At 36.5% G+C, this 23,195-nt stretch overlaps 3 protein-coding genes across 3 annotated transcripts in view; 2 read left to right on the top strand and 1 right to left on the bottom strand.

The window, feature by feature from the left end:
- Nucleotides 1-14,374, top strand: part of LOC134648380 (dedicator of cytokinesis protein 9) — a 58,673-nt gene extending 44,299 nt beyond the window's left edge. The window contains exons 31-35 of the mRNA XM_063502909.1: nt 7,759-8,171; nt 10,558-10,771; nt 11,984-12,149; nt 12,960-13,085; nt 14,145-14,374. Coding sequence (XP_063358979.1) covers nt 7,759-8,171; nt 10,558-10,771; nt 11,984-12,149; nt 12,960-13,085; nt 14,145-14,358 — 1,133 coding nt within the window. The 3' untranslated portion in view covers nt 14,359-14,374. The remainder of the gene's footprint in view (nt 1-7,758; nt 8,172-10,557; nt 10,772-11,983; nt 12,150-12,959; nt 13,086-14,144) is intronic.
- On the bottom strand, nt 636-5,890 carry LOC134648347 (venom acid phosphatase Acph-1-like). The gene is made up of 7 exons (XM_063502862.1): nt 5,689-5,890; nt 4,248-4,355; nt 3,595-3,834; nt 3,105-3,287; nt 2,893-3,013; nt 2,516-2,727; nt 636-803 (listed from the first exon to the last, which is right to left on the bottom strand). Exons 1-7 carry the CDS (start codon nt 5,818-5,820, stop codon nt 645-647), a joined length of 1,155 nt encoding a protein of 384 aa, XP_063358932.1. The 5' UTR covers nt 5,821-5,890; the 3' UTR covers nt 636-644.
- A 4,495-nt stretch (nt 14,375-18,869) lies between the features above and the next one.
- LOC134648258 (protein phosphatase 1L) lies at nt 18,870-22,213 on the top strand. The gene is made up of 2 exons (XM_063502747.1): nt 18,870-20,089; nt 21,818-22,213. Exons 1-2 carry the CDS (start codon nt 19,079-19,081, stop codon nt 22,211-22,213), a joined length of 1,407 nt encoding a protein of 468 aa, XP_063358817.1. The 5' UTR covers nt 18,870-19,078.
- The last annotated feature ends 982 nt before the right edge of the window (nt 22,214-23,195 follow it).

Genomic DNA, 23,195 nt, shown 5'->3' on the forward strand with positions numbered 1-23,195 from the left:
TTTTCAAGATAAATATGTGATATGATCAAGCGTGATGAGCATATATTCCAGTTTCCTTGTTATTATAATACCGATTATACCTAAATGGGTACATATAATCGCCATAAGTTTCTTCTAAAATTTTTAGCTACCTACATAGCAGCACGGGATCGGGTAGCTGCCCTCAGTGCGCCCCAATGAAAAAAAACACTACTAAAAAAAGTTACTCGGCCATCGGCAGTCGATATCCAATCAAAATATTTACATAATTAAATAAGTTCGATTAGTTTTTAGTTAATTCGCATTATGATGACTATGTTGTAGGGTTACATCACAAAACTTTTCTTTAATCAGTAGATCCTGTATAAATCAAAATATGTACTTGGGAAAAAAAACAAAGTATAAATCACAGCCGCTTTATTTCTTGCTATTTCAGCTACTGTAAAATATATAAAACAGTTTGTACTTCGCGCAGTCGACACTTAGTAGCCAGAAATCAACCTCAGTGCATTTATGGCCTCATAATTTTGACTTTTAAAAGTATCAAACGAAAGTCGATACCCATAATAACTAAAACAAATATATGGCATATTACTTTTGTCATACAAAAGCACTGAATTGAAAAAAAAAAACATAACATTTGTATTTATTATGAGTTATGACTATCAATTTCTTCTCGGGCACTGGTTTTGGAAATCTTTCCGGGACCACAAAACGTTCTGCGTCAGTTCGAGGAAGTTTGCGTAGTCGCAGAACGTTGTGCCGCCGCATCCGTTTATTTTCAGATATTGTTCCGGCTCGCCGGCGACGGGCGCGTACACGGCCTGTCAAATAATTACGTGACATATTAATTAAATTGCATAAAAACACTAAAAAGCTAAAAATAAAAAATATGTAAATAAATTGCTGATCATAAAATCTTTCGAAAAATCACACATGTATTAGACATACGCAGAATGAGTAAATATTCCAATTATTGTCAAAGGGTTATATGTACATATATGTATACAGTGTGGAAAGATAAGTCGGGCCCTGGAGGGAAACTACCTTAAATCCTTAAGCTGGCTCATTTTACTTAAAGGAGACATTCCTTTATTTTTAAAAAGAAACAAAACTGCATTCAGAGAATTTCTAAAACTCGCTTGCCTCGCCCGGGACTCGAACCGACTAAAAATTCCAAAAAATAAAAACTCGCAATTTTATTCTACTAGTCGATACAGTTAATGTTAATGATAACATTTCTCCAAGAAACATTAGGTCTTAAACTCGTCTGTCGTACAAAATATCCATAAAATGTAATATTTAGTACTGAAGATTTTTTTTAGACAAGCCAAATCGAAGAAAAAAAGAAAAATACTTTGAATGCAGTTTTGTTTCTTTTTAAAAATAAAGGAATGTCTCCATTAAGTAAAATGAGTCAGCTTAAGGATTTAAGTTAGTTTCCCTCCAGGGCCCGACTTATCTTTCCACACTGTATATTAAAATCTACTCAAAACAAACATTACAGATATCTCACATTGTAGACTCTGTAGACAACGCGGCAAATCAAATATTACTTTGAAAGTTATTATTGTAGGACTGTAGGTAATGATGTGTCTATGTAAATAGTATTTGTCATTCAGAATTAACTGATAATATAAATTCTTTAACAATCCGGTTCTACCGACCTACCCTATACCGTCATGCTATAGTTAACCATATTTATTAAAAAATATATATATTTCAAATTTCAAAATTATTTATTTCATGTGATTTACACGGGTGTCATTCTGAATCCCTAACAACGTTTGTCTTAAAGTCACTTGCCCTAACTGGTTTGTCCTAATGGGCACATGCCCTAACGATCAATTGTCATAACGATTATTTTCCATAATCTAAGCTTCTGAAAAATGGTTAGGTTTTAGAACTTGCTGCCACAAAAGTGGGTTAGGTTAGGGTTAGAACTGCGACCCTCGCAAAAAAGAAAATATGCTTAATAACAATAGGATAAGTAATCAATAATTAGGGAAACCAAAATTAGGGTTTTTAGTGTTAGGACAACTGATCATTATGACAAACAATATTAGGGAATGCAAAGATAGGAGAAAAGACTTTAGGGATTCAGATATAGATCCGATTTACACACATAGCTATATAGCCTATATACAACAATAAACATATATATATATTAAAGGAAAAAATGGAAAAGTTACGCTTTCGGCAGGACTTGAACCCGCATCCTCCACAATCCGTGAGCTACGGAAGCCTGCCAGGACATCGCAAATCTTTTCATTCCTTCCTCTGTGCTTCCTTTTTCCTGCCGGATGCGTAACTTTTTCCATTTTTTCCTTTAATATAAAATTTGGAATATCGCTCGCAGACGTATCTGCTTGTTAAAGAATTTATATTTATTTTTACGGTTAGCTAATGACGCTTAACTCCACCTAGGTCCTAGAAGGCAACTCCGTAGTTTAGGCTTACGCTTCAAAGGGTCTTGGTATAACCATGAGGGTGATTGATTACGTATCGTTAGTTACGTTACGTTGTTTAGTCATACCGTAAATCCGTATTGCCCGGTTAGTTGATGACGTCGCAGCTCCAACGAGAATGTAGCTCCGTACATAGGCTGGTGCGGCTCGAAGACTCTGGCTGCCGCCATCAGGGTGGCTACGTTGTTCTCGTGAGCGGAGTACAGCCGCAACTTGGGCTGGTCCGTGTAGCCGGATATCGCAGCGTTGGTCGCATTGACGATTTCGGCCATCAGCACACCTACGAAGTTAATAACATTTTTTGTTTAGGCAAGCAGCTGAAGAGATTGATGCGGGGATTACGTTTACTTAGACCACATGGCGGAAACGTGGTCTAATAAGTTAAAGTGACTCTGTGCGCATGACATATTTGAAAAATAATCTACTCATCGTTATAAATATTTACCTATCGACAATCGCTTCAATTCGTCATTAAAAACTTCTATTGCATATTCAATCTTTGTCATGGCTTTGATCTGGGGCATTACGTCTTGTGCCCATTTAGGTGGTCTTAGGTTGACATTACTCTGAAACGTAACAACATTTATTTGAATACACCATTATTTAAAAAGTAAAATATTCAAATAAAAACTCCCTATTAATACGTAAAATAGTCACCAGTGCTTGGAAAAGGTTATCCAAAAAGAAAACTTGTTCGGGTGTAGTGATGTTTGTTCCTGTGTGCTCGCTCAAGTATCGGAATAGGTCGTTGTATTGTCTCAAAGTAGGCGCCACTTCAGGTAGTTCATACATTCTGTCTCGCAGCCAGAGATAGCGTGGGCAGTTATACCAGTACAAGAGCTGTAAATATAATTCTATCGTTAATAAGTTCTATATCTCGCCCCTAAAAATGTTGCAAATTTACCAAAACTCCTAGATCTTACAACGAAAGTGTGTAAAAACGTCTGAAGCATTGAACATTCGTTCATTTCAAGAAGGAAACATATTTAGGACAAATAAAAATAATGGGATTATGATATTTAGGTACAATATAACGCATTGGCATGGGATATTGCGTAAAATTTGTAACCTGTAACCACTTTCATAAACGCCATAAGGCGTCAGCTCTAAACTCATTTTAATATAGTGTCCGTCTTTTAATACTCACGTCATCCTCATCGTACGGCAGCATATTGTAAGGCACAGGTTGCCAGTCCAACGCAGGGTTCCATTTCTGCGCAGGCGGCGGCGGGTATATCGCGGCCAGCGCAGCCAGCGCCGTCATCTGTGTCCGCGCGTAGTCCGTTGTCCGGATCACGATCTCGTCCGGCAGGTACAGCCTCGATATCAAACCATCGTAACGTCTTCTGATGTACTGCCCGACTTTATAGGCCCGTTGCTTACCCCGCTATTTCGGGAAAACTTCCATTTAAAAGCGTGAACGTTAGTATTCGGGTCGAATAGTCTTTAAATAATTTAGGTACTATACTTCGTTTTTTTTTTTTTAAGAAAAAGAGGTAAACAATCTCGATGTGTCTTTTTTTAAAACGCTCTAAAAAACTGAACTCTATGAGACCAAAAGAATGTAAATGATCATATATTGCTACATATTTCATGTAGGTTATTTTTCAGAAATGTTTTTCAATAAAAATACACGTCAAGATTGTTTACTCTACTCTACTATAGAATACAAGGTTTCTAATAATATAATTATGTTTAACATAATACTTATTGCAATAAAATCACGCCTGCGTGCAAAACACACATGCTTCGATGAAAATGGTAGAGAAATTAAATTGAACCACCAGGACACTTACTTACATTAGTTAGCGCCTTTGTGCCGTAAGGGAAGAACACGTTTTTGTTGACGACTTCCGCTGAGAGCGCCAGCTCCTCCTCGTCAGGGGTGCGGTCGCCGTGCCGGAATATCTGTTACAAAATCATACTTAAATTAACTTTAACTAAATAAGAACATGGCATAGAACCGCCGCGTACAGAACAACATGGAAATCCATTAAAAGAGGCATATTTTCAGCAGTTGACGAAAATATGCTGACAAGAAATAAGAACCAACTTCATTGCGACAGAACGGACAACATGCGCCTTCAGTTCCACTTCGAGTATTGGTGCTCTCCGTCCGAGAACAAATACATTGATAACTATAAAAATCACCCAATTCCTGATTTTCTTGAATTTTTCCCGGATCTGATGTGATGAAATGTTACTTCCCAAAAAAAACAAAATCAAACCGTGTCCTACAAAGTTGCACGAGTATGTCGTACACTCGAAACCACATTATTGTTACAAATCTTGGAATCAAATAATATACTAAGTATCAATGCTTTGTTTTCCGTAAACTCCACCCTTTCCATGTAAAATTTAGTACATGATCAGTTTATCTCAAGGCTGGTTGATAAATTTTACGCACGTGTTGGCCCGTTCATGTTAATAACGGTTGGGTACATCGACTAATATACTTAACGCTATACTTAGACTTAAGTAAAGGCGTTTTTGTATAACCTCTCGAAAAATAAAATAAAACTATATTTTTTAAGTATGTATAAAACAGAAACAAAATGTAAGTTTGTTTAAATACCTATTAATTTTGTATTTAATATTTAAAGCAGGCGTAGTCAGGTCAGGACCTATTTTTATTTGTTTGACTCGTGTAATATTGCAATAGGTATCTGGGAAACCGAGCTGTGATCGGAAAACATATAAAAACTTAAAAATGCGCGCTTTCACAGTAACACCTAGCTAGATCGATTTTTGCCTCATATAGCAAATTTCATCGAAATCATTAGAGCTGTTTCCGAGATCCATGAAATATATAAATAAATATACAAGAATTGCTCGGTAAAGGTATATTATCCCTTCAGTTTCCATAGAGTGTGACCTTGTACGAACTAAATTATGCGGTTATTTCATTAAAACAATAGTTACTGCCGAAGGTCGCTGTTTAATGAATTAAATTATTAATGAAGCTGAAATATTGTACCAATTCATTCTGAACTGTGCCATACGTAGTACCTACCTATAATATCCGATTTTACTAAAACGAAAACATTCTACAATATTAAGCCTGATCAAAGAATAGTGATCTCTAAAATTCGTGTTATGTTTTATTAAAAGATGTAGGAAATCCTCTGCAACTACTTGCATATACTTATGTATACAGCTTTTGGCGGTAATCCGCACCACATGCAGTCTGGCTGGAGCACGCAAAGCGAGCGTGACTAACAATAGCGATCATTCGACGTACCACAAAAGCGAGCACCACATCGGTATCGGCCAAGTCATCCGCCAGTTCAACTGGTTGGTCCACCTCCTGGTGTATTTCCTGACCACACGTCAACGCGACCAAAACCAGTACAACGACAGTCGCTAAACTCATTTTTTAAATTTCCCGCCTAACACTGAGGCCAGCGTCGCGCGATCGCGAGCTGTTTTCGACTGCAACACGCCGAGCCTCTGCTCCATTTATATACTGATAGAATAGTTTATTCAAGAGCGATTAGGATCGCACCGCTCCAGCAGCCGTGCGAAATAATAGCGGAACAACGCCGCCAGTAGGAAGAAGTTCGCAATTGACATGGATAAAGTATAAACCGAGAAAAAAAAATTGAAACTCTAAACAGTAAAGCTTGTGCTGTGCCTGTATTACTAGTCCAACTCGAAATGTCTGCAGCACTATGTATAATTGACCCATCCTCCTTTCTATTGAAAAACTTTAGTTCCGAAATTGCTGGCCAGCTTAAATTTGTAGCGTTAATTGTTTAAAATTCGAATAGAAATTGTAAAGTTACCTTGCAGACCTCGCATCTAAATATATTTGGTCATGATATTTTGAGTTTTATTCACCAGTACTAGAGTTCACTTTTATTAGCGATTTCATCAAGATGTAGCTTTATTGAATTACATATATTTGAATGATATAAAGTTAGAATGTAACTGTGAGATCCTCGTATTTCAGCCCGTACAAGATTAGAACCTTTTTCATGTACTTAATGTCATTGAGTTTTGCTTTATTCATTTAAATGCCATCTAAATGAGTGGCCATCTAAACCTTACGGTCACGTGATCGCCTTACGGTCACGTGATCGCTTTACGGTCACATGATCGCCTTACGCTGTCTCGAGTTTATCATTTTTTCCCCACCTCATAAAGTGCCCAGCCCCGCTAAAAAAGTTTTCACTTCAAAAATAATACTGCTCATTTAGGTATTTTGTACTTGATTGTAATGACACATAGATACACTCGTACATCGGAATTCGATGTCGTAATCACAAACCTAAAGTAAATCTTTTAATGCGTTTACTTCTGTAAACGAAACTCCTTTAGTAACCTGTTGTTTTTATTATTTCCTAGTACCCTTATTGTTATGTTTATCTCTCCTCCGGAGGTTTAATTACCGATTGTACGATTATACATGATCCTAAGTATAACGGGCAACTTTACGAGATAAAGCGATGATCGAAATTATATTACAAACAAATTTATTGAATTTGTTATACCTACTTTTATAAATAAACAATGATAAATACCATCAATCGTTTATTGCACCATGGTAAAAACAAGAGTTGTAACAGCATACAAGTTTACAAGTACCTCATGGACCCTAAAAGGGTTTGACAAACATTTCCTGAAACTAAGATTCATACATTATTTACATATGTCATGCAATAAAGCACAAGAAGTAGCCTCATATTCAACGATTTAAATCTATATTTAACATAGTTATCTATGTTACATATAAATTGCATAATAAAGTAATCTGTGAAAAAAGAGTAATACACTTTTCTCGTGAGGAAACATTTTATTTTTTTTGCGTATGTTGTACCTATCCCTTTCATCTGCCTTTATATAGTCTGGAATATGATTGTAGCATATAGCTGCTGCATAAAGAGTGCTTTTCCTATATATTTGTAAATTAGGCGCGTGTAGCTCATGTTTGTATTTAACCTTCGGTTTGGTAGATGTTTGAACAAGTGCACGAGTATGTTTTTTCTGACATAAGTAAATACATCATTCTAAAATATAAAGACACGGTACAGGACAATAGAGAGATGAAGGGAATATCGGACTATTATCTAAATAAATTATTTTACATCAACCTGGACAAGACCCGTGAAAATGCATCCATACCTAACGAAGTCTTCACAATTTCTGCATTTTCTACTCAACTAACTACCTAATATATAATTATTCATTTTTGCTTCAAGCTAATATCGTCATCTAGCTACTACGGATTGGGACGATTCTAAAAACCTCAAACTCAATGAATTTACAAGTATGTTAACTATTTAAGCATATATATTTCCTTCTTTTGCAGGTATGACCGACGTCCAATACAACGAACAAGCTCTTCTGGATCAGCTGATGATCTGCACAGAGTTCGTCGACAAGGCGGAGAGGTACGAACTCCTCGGGCCGCTATACCGGCTCATCATTCCCATCTACGAACAAAGGAAGGACTACCAAGCTCTCCTCACATGCTATCAGCACCTCACCAAAGCTTACGCCAAAGTTATAGAAGTCACGAACTCCGGGAAACGAATGCTCGGAAGGTTCTATCGAGTCGCGTTCTTCGGCAAGGCCCACTTCGGCGAAGACGAAGAAGGAGTAGAGTTTATATATAAGGAACCGAAACTGACCTCACTGAGCGAGATATCGGAGAAGTTGCAAACTTACTACGAACACAAGTATGGGGCGGAAAATGTCAAGATGATTATGGACTCAGCGCCGGTAAGTGTAATTGTTGCCATTGAATCTTGATGCGGTCACGTTCAGGCATTATCAATCTTTACCAGTCAGCACTATAAACAACATTTCGGTGTATTTTCGGAGTTAATTTTCCATTGTAACATCTACAGACCTGTGTATCGAAGCGGATTTGCAATACAGAGTACCGTAAAACAATAGTTACAATAGCGCGAAGACTAATTTACCGAGCCGTAACTAATGATATCGTTCATTGTAGTTTGGCACATCATTTTCACAAACAATGATACCTATCATATAAATCAACTAATTGTGTTGTCAACCGCTGTCATAAGATACTTTGATACATTACAAATAAAACACTTTAGTAACCGCAGACGACAGTTTTTTATAGAGATGCCACAAATATTCGGCAACTATTGCAGTGGTTCCTTTTCAGTCCGGTCACCCCTATGACTAACTAGAGAACCTGATTTTACCCCTCCTCCCAATGGTAATTAAAAATTAAACGTGTACGTTTGTTGTATTGTTATATTAGGTTAGCTTATTACCCACGTAAAATACCAGTTTTACCCCCACGGGTAATTACCCCCAGGTTAGGAACCACTGAACTATTGGGTATTCGGCCAATTCGGCAATTTTGCCGAATATTTGGTATCCGGCCGAATGTTGCCTACTATTCGGCCGAATACCGAATATCTGTTGCACCTACCTAAAAAAACAAAATACACAAGAAAAATTACCTCAAACCACTATATTTAATTTTAACATGTTATCTTGGAAAGTTGTTAAATACGAAGGCCTGTTTTTGAGCATTAATTGATTACAAATAATTTTATTTTTACAAAAACGTTCCCCAAAGTATCACATCCCAAACTATTATACCCAAATTATCAATACCCAAAAAACATTTGGCAAAACAACTTATCGCAAGATTACAGTTAGCAAAACTCTTTTTTGGCAAGTTATTGTTTAACAAAAAATTACTTGGTCAAGCTTCATTTTACCAAGTATTATTTCGTCAAATGAATCGTAGGCGTAACCAACATTTCCCAAAATATTGCATGGCATACGATTTACATCTCTATTGCAATAGAGAGCCTGCAGTATTTTAATTTGTCTCGTATTTAACTGATCACCAGATATAGTAAAACGTAACGTCAAAAAAAAATTTTTTTCCTGCCAAAAACAGTAAATGATCACCAAAATTAAACTCCATTTTAATGTGAAATGACAAATTTGTTACATTTTGCTATCCTATTAAAGAAAATGACGCCAAACTAATCATTGTTAACCCAAAAATAGTAAACCCACCAAAATTTTAACCACATTTTAATTAAAAATGTCATGAAAATACTCTCGTTATCCTATTAGGTAAATGAATTAATCCACTTCGTGACCTTTTTCTATAGGTACAAATTTAAATAGAGATGCCTATTTGTCAAATTTGCGAAGTGACAATTTTGATCAAACATCTTTTTGGAAAATAATATTAGCCAATAAAAAACGTTTGCTAAAGAAGTTGTTGTCTTATTATAATTGGAAAAAGTAAAATGATGCCAAATGATAATTTGACCAAACAAATTAAATGCGAAGTGTAAATTTGGCAAGGATTCATTTGGGAAATTAAACTACTGCGATAAGCTTGTTGGGAAGTGAAATTTGGCGAAAGGTATTTGGCCCAAACGGAAGTACACCGGTTCTGAGCAACAAAAGTTAAACTTTCGCACACATTTTGCCTTTTTGGGAAACAGTTTTCATAATTAACGTGTCGTAAAATGTTTGCATGTTATGGCGCTTCGGCCGAGAGAGCGGCCGAATATTCGGTATTCGGCCAAAACCACTATTCGGGGCATCTCTACTTTTTTTACATTCTAAGCACTAAGCGATATTCGTTTTAGAATTCAATGACTATAGAAATTCGCAAAATGGCTACATTATTAGGCGCATAAAGGCTTTATTAACCTAAGTAGCTGTGATTCAAGCTTCTACCTTGTGTTACTTATTCATTTATTATTGGCATCACCGTTAAATTTGCTTTCAAGGTAAATACAGACGGATAGGTAAAATAGTAACAATTGACATATCCGTCATATGTGTGTTATATCTGGGTCTCTATTGTTTCCCAAATAGTTTTAAGCCATAATGTATTGTTTGCCCGTATTTTCGTTAGTCATAATTCATTTGGTTCAGAAACGCGTCACTCTTCAGGATTGCCATAAAAGAAGCCCAACCTAACCTAACCTATCTATAGCATAACCTGCATAACCTAACGAAAATCCTGAAATGTTAACGGTTTCAGTTTTATGACTAATGATAATATGACTTAAAACTTAAAAACTTTATGGGAAACAACGGGACCCCGTTATATCTATCTGCGCCAGTATTACTTATGTAACATGTTCCTCAGGTAAACCGATCGGAGCTGGACAGTAAACTAGCGTACATCCAAGTGACGTGGGTGCGCGCGGCGCCCTCGGGCGTGGCGGCGGGGACGAGCAGCGGCGAGTCCTTCGAGCGCGCGCACAACGTCAGGCGCTTCGTGTTCGAGACGCCCTTCACGAGGGACGGTGCGGCCCGGGGACCAGTTCACCACCAGCGGCTGAGGCTCACCAAGCTTACCGGTGACTATTGCACATAATATACATATTTAGCAGCTGACTAAGATTGTTTAAAAAATTAGTTTTTTCTTCTTTAAAAAACACCTGTATGACCACCTAGATTAAGATTTCCTCACATATCTCGTCACACATACTAGTACATATGCATGTAATTTATACGTAGTAATAAGTTTTTATTATAATATTTGTTTACATATAGGAAACTATAAGTCTATTATTAAAAGAATGTTACTCTATATACTAATCTGTTGTATAAGACTGTTTGTTTCTTAATAAATTAAAAAAATAATAATAATAATAATCTAGCCCCCTGAGGCGTTGGCCATTTCACATTAATATACTTGGTCAAGCAGATCTTGTCAGTAGAAAAAGGCGGCAAATTTGAAAAATGTAGGCGCGAAGGCATATCGTCCCATAGAAAATTCGAATTTCCCGCCTTTTACTACTGACAAGATTTGCTTGACCATCTATAGATAGGGATAATATGAATTTCTTTCTTGGGGTTAGCTCTGGTATACTAAACAAATAGATCTGGGTATACGGTATACCTACTATCTGCTATGTTATACTGCCACAATTGACTGACCATGTAGCCGACTACTGTTGCGAACATCCGCATCCGCATCCGCAACCGCGGAACTTCCGCATTATTTTCAACATCCGCATCCGCATAAAATCGATGCGGAGCTTATGCGGATGCGGATGTCGAACAAGTCTGTACAGGAACGTCTTAGCGGCGGCGTAAGTGCTAGGTAATTTCGTCATTACCTATAACGAAATCGTCTAGATCCAGAAAAGTCGGCCAAGTTACTGTTTATTATTAAATATAACGCACCTATATTCTTGCTCAAATACTAAACGTTTCGTTTTTTTTAAATAAAAAAATATTAAAAATGTAATATTTGACGTTTTATAAGAACCTAATCTTGACATCCGCATCCGCATCCGCGGATGTCAAAAAATCGGCATCCGCAACATCCTTGTTTTAGACACGACGACACTACCCCAGATGCTATTCACTGGCAGTGACTATCAGTTACAATAAGCATTATCTGTACCTTAATAAATAAGAGTAGATCTGAGATTTTTCTTTTGGTTTTTTTACTCTCTAGGGCCTATAACGCTCTTGGTGTGATTTCAAGTTAAACATATTTATTTTGCGCCGATACAGTAACTGTACACAATCACTAATTAATAATTGGTTAACCATTCCAGCTGACAATTGGTTCCCGTACTTGAAGCGTCGCGTGCCCGTGATCGAAACGCAAGTAGAAGAGAAAAGTCCCATCGAGGTGGCGGTGGCCGAGATGGAGGGCCAGGTGCTCGAGCTGACGGAGATCGTCCACGCCAAGGCGCCCGATATCAAAAAGTTGCAACTCAGGTATAGTTGGGCAAACCAATTTGTCAGTAAATAAGAACAAAAAAAGCGGCCAAGTGCGAGAGTGCGAGGGTTCCGCACCGTCAACAAAAAATAGAGGCAAAACAAGCACAAAAAAACGGTCACCCATCCAAGTACTGACCCCGCCCGACGTTGCTTAACTTCGGTCAAAAATCACGTTTGTTGTATGGGAGCCCAACTTAAATCTTTATTTTAGTATTTGTTGTTATAGCGGCAACAGAAATACATCATCTGTGAAAATTTCAACTGTCTAGCTATCACGGTTCGTGAGATACAGCCTGGTGACAGACGGACGGACGGACAGCGGAGTCTTAGTAATAGGGTCCCGTTTTTACCCTTTGGGTACGGAACCCTAAAAACATACTCATCCCCCTCCTTCGGGCGCCAGTACCAGCGCATGACAAAGATAGTATGATTATCTCCGTCTATGTTTGAAATGAGACAGTCCTTTGACACACTATAACATTATATGTTACGACAACATCAAAAGGATTAGCTTTGAATCCCGCTTTTTGAGCTTCAATACCAGAGTGTATGGCGTTATATTTTTAACAATTTCACTGAAGACAGATTTTAATGGCACTGGCTGCTGATTCATGCGGAATTTAGTAATAAACAACATTTCCAGCATATCAAACAGAAAATCTAGTTGGTCTTTAGGTATTTTGCCTATAAAAATATGTTGTTAGTTTGAGCATTACTTTTTTGTAGTTGGGTGTATTTTATAGCCTGTTTTCGTAAAAAAAATTATTGAGTTTATTGGTTTTCTTTAAAATTGTGTATTAATTTCAGATTGCAAGGCAGTGTGTGCGTGCAAGTTAACGCTGGTCCGATAGCTTATGCCAACGCATTCCTTGATCCCACTTTGGCTCCCATGTATCCAGACGACTTAGTTGACAAACTCAAAGGGACTTTCAAGTAAGTACCTATTTACATTAACTGGAAATTTCGAAGTATAAATCCAAAATTTACTTTGAAAGAAAAGGAATTAAAGCTGCCTAATTAAATCATTTTTTTAAATACACTTCTATTGGCGACTGTACTTTGCGCCCCCAAAGTATTGGATTCATCAAAACGTTTACTAGTAGCCACTGAAGATTTCTACTGTGTACCTTGTGGGTTCTCGATGACAACTCGATGGAACTAATCTATAGTACTTTTGTGCAAAAAATACCGATACGCTTATTAGAACTCTCTGTGATCCCATTCCAGTAAAATTTTGTCTAAATCTAAATAAGACAAGGTTATAAAGAAATTTGTAACCTTGTAGACAGTCACTTAATTTTTTCCATTGAACTCTATTGGCAATAAGCAGGGGTCGGACAAAAAGTGCGGATGACGTCAAACCACTTATAGGATGATTTCAAATAGTATTTTTGATTTTCATAAACAATTATCACTTATCATTTATCAACCTCTTTATTAAACGATATTGCCACTTGAAATGAGTAAGTACGTTTTTGACTGACACATTGTCAATCAGATGAACAATAAATTGACTTCGTTATTGTTTAGCTATTGTATCTTCACGATTATATTTAGCTAAAATTTAGCTATAAAAGTATAATAACATCAAATTATCTTTTTTTATTTTTACTAATCTTACCTACTGTTCCCACTTTTGACTATTAAACCTATTTATCTGAGGATCCCACAGACTTGTTCTAAGTGTTCTAACTAATTTCAAATAATTATACCTTATGGTAACAAGTTTCGTGAAATTTATTTTATTCACTACATAACCCTACCACCTGTATTATTAATTCCATGGATTTATTTACGATTATTTTGTTACTTCATTAATACTACTTTGTTACTACATGTCACACGGAAGTTTAAATACAAACTCAAACATCATCCTGTGTGCAAGATTACGTCATTTTTACGTCATCCGCACTTTTTGTCCGACCCCTGGCAATAAGGATGAAGGCTGGTAGTTACAACTAAAAAAAATTGACTCAATGTGTTTATTTTCAGGGAATTCCTGACAGTATGTCACGCAGCCCTCCAGCTGAACGCAAAGCTCATCAGCTCCGACCAAGTATCGTATCACGAGGCTTTAGAAGCCAACTACTTGAAGCTGAGCGACTCTCTCGCCGCGGTACTGGGGCAGCCGCTACACGATATACTCGTCAACGGAAACCTTAGCACCACCGTCACTGGTGTCGAATTGGATTCCAGCAATGCCTAAAAATACATTTCAAGCAAATATTAATAACAAAACTTCCGTGAGTCAAAGACATATTAAATATATTAGAAACGGGTCACTCACGTACGAGCGTTTTTCGACTTAAAATACGTGAGTGACCCGTTTCTAATATATTCAAGCAAATATTCTTTGACAATTATATAAAAGGGTGGATCAACTATTTCTTGTCGTTATTCTGTCCGGTCAGCCAAGAAACAATAGTAGCATAGTTTGTTAGAAGACAATAGACATTGTACACCACCTTCTTCTGTCACGCTTGGTAGACGCCCTCAATGGAAAGGGTTTATAAGTATCACAAAAACGCGTGTTTGGTGAATTTAAATGCCTAAAAATCAGGTTTTAAAGAGTGACCCAGGAGAACGTAACCATGGCAACGAGTGTCAAGAAAAAGTTGATTCACCCAAAAATGACTGCTTTAACCCTTTGAATGCCAAGTCATAGTGAACCTTGTCGGAATGCACGAAGGTTGATATTTGGCTGTAGCCGCGCGCATCAGTTGACGTCTTTGGCGGTCAAAAGCTTAAAGATTCAAAAGGAGTGATTAAATAATTATTGAATGTTGTTTAAAGAGTAGGCAGCGAAAATCAAGGTAAGTAAAAGTGAGATGTTAGATATTATGACAAATGCTGGTGGTGATCTGGTCAGGATATTTAGTTAATATTTTATTATTAGCCTTTCGGGTTATAATGGTAATGTTCTAATGTTTGAGGTGATTATAGTCGAAATTATATTTAATATTCTTATAACTATTATTTATTCTAGATATGGATAATCAAGTCCCTCTTAGTTAGCGATACTCTACGTACTTCGAACAAAATTTAATTATAGGTGTATTGTATTTGGACATTTTCATTTTTATTTGGTTAGGTTGTATGGATGTTACTAGTAAGATATTGTTTTGAAATTTATTTCGTGTTACGTATGTCTACCGTATTAGTTTTCATTTATTTATTTACTAAAAATAATATAAAAGACATGCTCATACAATGAACCTCATATATAGTCAATTAAAAATTCCATCCTTCGTCCCGTAATTGACGCTATAAATAACACTAGCATTTTTGCTACAAAAAGTTCAAATAATGACAAGTTGGGTTACAGAAGTTGCAGTCTTTTAATTAGGCTAGTACATTATTATAGCTAGCCGCAGTGCTAGCAATAATATTACAGTAAGTGCCATTAGCCCATTTCATAGTCATACAATCCAAACTTGAACCAAAACTAAATATGTAGGTAAACCACAGAACATATTAAAGAGGTTAGAATGGCTATCGCGCGCAGTTAGTATCGGAACCGGTGTCGCCGCTCGTTCCTCTTCACATTTACTAACACTCGCGCAACGGTAGTAAAAACTTGTGTGCGTGGTGAATGGATACCATTTGACAGATTTGATGTCTGGCTTCTTAATCTGAAGGTTATTGTGGCGCAAAAGGCATGTTTACGTTTTTCGGTCAGCGCGGGCGAGTATTAGCATGCGAGCGTTTGCTCATAACCGACGGCGACACGTACCCTGCTCGCATCGCCATTCTACTTGTTCTGTGATCTAAACGCATTTCGTACTTTTAAAATGGGGCTGAGCCCTGAAGTGATTATCATAGCTAGGTATGACAGTAGATAGTAATTTTGTATATGTCCCTATCTTTGTAAATCTGTACGGATATGATGGATGGAGTTATCCTCGTGATAGCGATAATGATGGCGTGTCTTTTTCTATCAAGCGGTGTTAAAAAGTGACAGGTACTATGCCTCGTGGATGACAGCGTCCATCATACCCATGCTGGAGGCAGTATGGAGGAGTTACAATGTCCCTAGATACATTTCTGCTGTCGATGGCAAACTTTACTGTATGCCAAAGAAATACGGCAATATTTTATCCAAAGCTGACTGACATTCTGAATTGTCACGTACCGTACTTTACTTACAATCATCCCGTGTATAAAGTGTCATTCTATGGAACTTGCTATGTAAACAAACCGCCATATTAAAATTTTCTCTGAATGTCAATTTACTAGTGACTTTTGTTTCCATAGTTAGCAAGTTCCATAGAATGACACTTTATGGTAACAGATGAACTAGTATAATTTAAGATAAAATTCAAACGGAAAAAATTTGAACTCCGGAGGGAGAGAATAGGCAATAGGTACACAAAAATTACGACTTTGCATTTCAATACGACGACGATTTTTAAATGCATTAATACCCTAGAAGCGCATTTTCGCTCTAAATACTGCTAAGCTCAAAATTATATAATATTACCTCCGAAGGAGACATGTCAATATTTCAAACTCTACTCTTTTCCACATTTTTGTATAAGGTACGTCTTAAATCTGTAGGTACTTAGCTACAGAGTACAGTAGGTACAGTAGCAAAATATCGATGTAATTTAACTACAAAATATATATAACGACGTGTTTATAACAGCGTTATAGTTTTAATAATAGTGTGATAATATATCCAGATTATAATAGTATGATTATTTAAATCTTGCATAAATTTCCTCTTGTAAAACGATCAATCAAAATACAGGAGTCATAGAGTCAGTAAGTGATTGGCAGATGGTTTTAATAAATTATCAACCTCTACTCAAATAAAATAAAGACTACATTTAAATCACGCCGCCGAATAGCATCGTGCTTGTAATATTGACTTTTTAACTGTTGCAATAAGGTAGAAAATCATCTGTCAACCACAGGTATAAAACACATTGTAGTAGGTAGGTATTATGCGATGCGACACGTTATTTTATTATGGACTTAATTATAAACAAAGATTTATGCATGTTTAATTTATTTTGTTAGTAACTTAAGGCTGAATTCATTTATTTCTGTCTACAAAACTCACTGAAGAAATAGTTTTTATCTTATTTCTAAGTTTCTAGCATATACTATATTTTTTCTTTTTTGTAACAATATTCTATACAAGAAATATGTATAAATCTTTCACATAGTGAGATGAAGAATTTTATGATTATATGTGACTGATTTTCTAACCTTTTACCACCTTCATTCCATAGTATATCTAAATATATATATATATGTTGTTTTTGTTCATTATTATGAGAAGTAATTAATATAATGAAAGGAATATCCTAAGATTTTTGCAGTTTGTATTTATTACGATTGAACAATGTTTTGATTTATGTTATAGCAATAATCCCCATCCCATTAAATTATTACTATTATATAAGATTATCTTGTCATCATGACTTGTATCAACTTATGCACAAACTACTTTGTATCTTCCTATAATAGTAATCAGAATTTTACTGTTTTAATACATTTTATAAAACCAAAATAAAAATAGTTTTTTTTACCTGATATTATAATATAACAAAAATATAAAGTTAAAAGTTAACTAAAGTCTATTTTTTTATTCGGTAGACTAAAATGACGTTTCATAGTATGAACATCATGTGTCATTTCATACTATGAAATGTCATTTTAGTCTACCGAATAAAAAAATACACTTTAAGGTAAACATAAAAAAAGTCAGAGGGCCTTCCGCGAACACCGAACTTCGAAAATTGCGGGCATCTTTCTCAGTCACTCTAATTATTGGAGTAAAAGAGACACATGCCCGATAAATAATTTTTTTCGAAGATTTGAATTTCGAGCCTTTTTCTGGGTTTACCAAAGTATAATAATACTAGCATAAGAAAAAGACAGTATGGTTGATTAGAGTCCGTGTGGAAAGAAAAGAGAGAAATCTCTTTCCCACAGAACAATATGTTCCTCTTATGTTCTGTGCTCTTTCCGCACAGACCCTACCTCGGCCTGCTATGCTCCACTGACAAACGACTCTATTGCCAAACTATTTATAGCCGGTCAATCAACTTTGTCAGTAGAAAAAGGCGAAATTATAATTTTCTATGGGCCTATAACCCTCCGCGCCTACATTTTTAAATTTGTCGCTCTTTTCCTTGGAGGATACAACTAAACGGAGTAGCCATTAACAGGCTTTCCCCTCTGTCGAAAATAGGCGGCCAACGGTCATACACAATGTATGGACTGACGTTTATCTGACATGGCTATTTTTACGTTACGCATACATTTGACGTTCCCCTCCCCCGCAAAAATCGGCAGACTGTTTTGTACAGAAAATTACAGACATGGCGTCTCCGTTTGATTATATCCTCCAAGCTCTTTTCTACTGACGGAAATTGCTTGAAAATTATTTGTAGGAACTTGGTCAACCAGATATTGACAGTAGAAAAAGGCGGCAAATTTGAAAAATGTAGGCGCGAAGGGATATCGTCCCATAGAAAATTTGAATTTCGCGCCTTTTTTACTGACAAGATTTGGTTGACCAGCTATACTCACTCCGTGGTTTGTTGTCGGTTTGCGCTATTTGCATCTCTTTCCTCAATATGTCAAATGAAAGTGACGCAACAGAATAACTATTTCCGGTTGGCAACACATTTTCATTAAAAATTGCGATACCCATGGATACCCTACTCAAATCCCTGAAGTCTGAACGCACCTAAAAATGATTGACGTAATTGACGTTTTTTTTACTGTCAAAGCAAAGTAGTCTTCAATTAATTTCATGATTCAGTTTCGTTTCAGTGCTTTCAGTCAGTCCAAAACATGTAGATACGCGTGATGTGGCTGCCAACGCAAGGAAAATACAGTTAAAAATAAAAGAAATTGTGAAATAGTCATAAAACTTTTGTTTCCACACACCTCACACTCGCGCCAAGGACATGGAAGACGAGTTAGAGGATCGAGTTTTGCATCAAACGTATCTTTCTTTTATGAAAATCGTGACGCGCTTCACGAGCAGTGCTCCGCTTCATACTCCGGTGAGCTATTTATGGAAGATGGTGCGTCTTTATTTTTTGCGGTCTGAGGTAGCAGTGATCACTCTGGGTATAATATTGTTTATTATGTATCTACAAACAATTGAACAGTGGAGTCGCACGTTATTAAGTCGACTCTCACAGGCCATGAGCCCTATCAGTTCTGTTCAGCGTATGAAGTTTATGGAAGGGTCTGAGGCTGATAAACAAAGCTGGGAACTTAAAGGTTCTCTCAGTGCAGCTTATGCAATCAAAGGCAGGAGGATGCATATGGAAGACAGATTTATCATCAATGAGAACATCAACAGTACAGGTATCTCCCTTTTTGCCATATTTGATGGGCATGGTGGAGAATTTGCTGCAAACTATGCAAAAGACCATCTTATTCAAAATCTTTACAACAAAATAGTAGAAATAAATGCTTTCAAGGAGGGAAAAATCATTAGCACCCCTACTAAAGATAATGCAGAGGAGGAAAAACCGCAAGAACAAGAAAGCAATTCAAGTGTTGAACGAAAAACTAGCTTTAAGAAATCAGTGAGCACCGCTGATGACACATCTAAAAAGGAAGTAACTGACCCAGAATTGCTGGCACAGCTCTCAAAGGCCAGACCAATAATAACAAGGGAAGTGAGACCAACAAAACCAATTAAAAATGTTGCTGTACCATTGAGCAGTTATTTAGACAAAGGGAAAATTAACTTTGGCAAGTTGCTGACAGATGAGGTGTTGGCTGCGGACAGACTGTTGGTGGAGGCAGCGAAGAGGTCCATGAATGTTGCCGGAACCACTGCGTTGCTCGCTATCATGGAGGGCAACCTCCTGATAGTTGCCAATGTGGGAGACTCTAGGGGTGTCATGTGCGACTCGAGAGGAAATGCCATTCCTGTATCTTTTGACCATAAACCTCAACAGGTAATTCTTTTTACAACTTCCTTTCAATTGTTTACAACTACTTATAATTACAACTGAACTTATGAATCAGACAGATGGTCAAACTAATGTCTGTTTTTATTAAAATGGTAACTTACTAAAGATTAAATATAATTTAATGAATATGTCATAAAATAAGTGTTTCTTAAATTCATGGCATGACATGTGAAGGTCAGGGTGGCCAAATCCGTCAGCGGGGTAAATCCGTCCAACAACATTTGTGGCTATTCTAACAACAGTATGCACTTGCTGACTCAATCGATAAAGCAGAGAACATATTTAATGCCAGTAGTCAAAAACGGATAGCACTTAGTCGCCAATAAATAAGTAAAAAAAAGTTATTAAAGTTCAGGTGCGCTGCGAACTCGATATCGAGTTAAGTGTGCTGCTCTGTTTTGTGATGTTGGGATGAGACGATGTGAGTTAGGTCTTAATGAGTATGTTTATTATATTGTTCGATATGCATATTTATCGGTCTTTTTATCCATTTTACACAACGATTTTATATTATAATCTATTGGTGAGAAACTATGGGTGGTTCAAATTTGTGTTTACAAAATTAGCGAGTGGACAAATCCGTCGATTACGAAACGGGCAAAGTCGTCATGTGCCGGAATTTCCCTATTTCATATATTGCCAACCTTTTTTGATTAGTCTCACTTAAGTGTAACTCATACTCGTGAGAGGTGAAGTGGTGGTGTTACTGAAGTGTAAAATTTCTCATATACATAGAAGATAACATCCTATAGAAGTGGTATACGCGTGCCTCCGTGAGGTACAAAACATACGCAATGCGACAATATTAAAAACACGTTTTAACATTCCTGACAACATACCAAAAACAATCTTCGTAATTCGGTCGGGTTATTTGTTGCCCACCATAAACTATACTAAATTAATGGTGGGAAACAAACAAAAAGTGAGACTGTGACAAGGACAAGCAATAATACGGCTTTCTCTGCTACTCCTACTGACAGTTCCATAAGTGCATCTCGTTCGGTCGTTTGGCCCCTCCCCCGTTTCATCTCTATATTATTGTACCTCTATGCTCATATAAATTTGTGGTAGTTTTCGTAGACCAACCTATATCTGTGCTATATTATTTAAAATTAAAAAGTAGATATTATTTTTAAACTTTTTTAAATGTTCATTACCCCTGAATTTAAAAATAGGACGGAATTGTCCCATAAAAAATATTGGCAATAAAATCTAAAATGAACCTTAAATTGAGTTTGCCAAGGTTTTGTTTCGAACTTTCGATTAAGAGTATAGTGGTATTTGTTCACTTGACGTATATGTTTGTAATACGTCACTATACACGAAAAATCGTTGGTTGGTTAGTCGTTGGCAATGCCCCAAACCCCATGGGCGTAGGCAGGTACAGCCCCCCTGGAGCTAAAATTTTACATACAATGCATGCCCCTCAGTGGCCTCGGCCCCCCCCCCCCCTTCCCCCAGGCCTATCAACTCTCCACCCCCTAGTTCACTGGCTGGCTACGCCCTTGCCAAACCCTAGGGAAAATCCGTCAACTGACCTGTCTTTTAAATAAAATCACGTTTAAATAACCACCAGTACTAGCAATTTAATATGAGTAAGGTACTCATATTAAATTGCTAGTACTATTGCTATAGTTAAATAAATGCTTAATCTATTACAGTCAGTGAACTTTGCCCTCATTGACCTTAATGATATATTTATTTTCTTAACAGGTAAGGGAACAGAAAAGAATAGAAGCAGCTGGAGGCTATATAGCATTTAATGGCGTTTGGCGTGTTGCGGGCATCCTGGCAACTTCTCGGGCAATGGGAGACTACCCCCTGAAGGACAAAAAGTTTGTTATTGCGGACCCTGACATTCTCACATTCAACCTCAATGATCACAAGCCTATGTTCCTTGTTCTAGCCTCTGATGGCTTATGGGACACCTTTTCCAATGAAGAAGCAGTCAAATTTATTAAGGAACGATTGGATGAACCTGACTATGGAGCAAAAAGTCTGACCCTCCAGGCTTACTACAGGGGCTCTGTTGACAACATAACAGTGCTGATAATCAATTTTCTGGACAACAAAATTGCGTCTTCTGCCACAGTAACTGGATCTCAATAAAACTGTATTCAATCCATCAATGAAAGATAAGGATGTAAACCCATGCAGGCCAGCACTTTGTGTGGTTGACTGGCTTGGAACTGGATATGATATTGCAAGCCATTGGTACAAATGTGCAGACGTTTGGAACAAATTGTGGTTGGTCCTTACTTTTTTGTTTTAACAAGTTCCTAATTATATTTTGTCCATTACACATTTTTTTTATGAAATAGAAATTTGTGTCCTGATACAAGCAACTTGCCAATTGGTGTTTACTTCAAATATAACTAATGGGAACTGACGTGAGAAGTAAATATAATGATAATGACATTGCATGCATTTCAATGTAAAGATTTGCTGATATATATATAGTCCTTGATGTGTATTTGATAAGTCATAATATGTATTCTATTTGTATATACCTAACATTTATAGTTGAAACTTCAGATTGTGATTATGATAACATATTTCATATATGTCCAATTGTCCATACTTTGTCCAGTAGTTATCTTGCTTTAACAAAGAAATTATAATATTTATAATACATATTTTTGAATATTGTGTAAAAAGGAAATTTTTGAATTTATGCATGGTTGTGATGGTCACAGAAATGTTTGTTAAAAAAAAAGAAAATCTTAGTTGAGTAATTATCTATTTATCTGTTATAGTATAGAACAGTTATGATTTTTAAGATTTTTGGGATGTTATTATTATTAGTATCAAATCGTTTAATTGCTTATTTACATAATTAAATAGTACCTACCATGCATTAGTGATCTTAATTTGCTGTGCAATCAAGTTTAATGTATGTTTTATCCTTGCATAATATTGAACTGTGTTCAGACAGTAATATTAAAACAATGTTGCATTTGATGTGCCTCATGTTTTAGTTTTATAAATTTGAAAGTTGTTACCGAGTTTTTGCTTCTGGTGCTAGTCATGATTTCTTACTTATGTCATTTTGCGTAACACAACATGTTAATATACATCTCAGAGAAGAACT

This window comes from Cydia amplana, chromosome 5, assembly GCF_948474715.1.
Source record: "Cydia amplana chromosome 5, ilCydAmpl1.1, whole genome shotgun sequence".
Taxonomy (NCBI): domain Eukaryota; kingdom Metazoa; phylum Arthropoda; class Insecta; order Lepidoptera; family Tortricidae; genus Cydia; species Cydia amplana.

Excerpts from the sequence above, each read along its gene's own strand:
- LOC134648347 (XM_063502862.1), bottom strand. The coding sequence starts at position 5,820 with ATGAGTTTAGCGACTGTCGTTGTACTGGTTTTGGTCGCGTTGACGTGT. Across the intron at positions 3,288-3,594 it reads TGCCGTACGATGAGGATGAC|CTCTTGTACTGGTATAACTG; the intron begins GTGAGTATTAAA and ends TTATATTTACAG. Across the intron at positions 3,014-3,104 it reads ATAACCTTTTCCAAGCACTG|AGTAATGTCAACCTAAGACC; the intron begins GTGACTATTTTA and ends GTTACGTTTCAG.
- LOC134648258 (XM_063502747.1), top strand. The coding sequence starts at position 19,079 with ATGGAAGACGAGTTAGAGGATCGAGTTTTGCATCAAACGTATCTTTCT. Across the intron at positions 20,090-21,817 it reads TTGACCATAAACCTCAACAG|GTAAGGGAACAGAAAAGAAT; the intron begins GTAATTCTTTTT and ends TTTTCTTAACAG.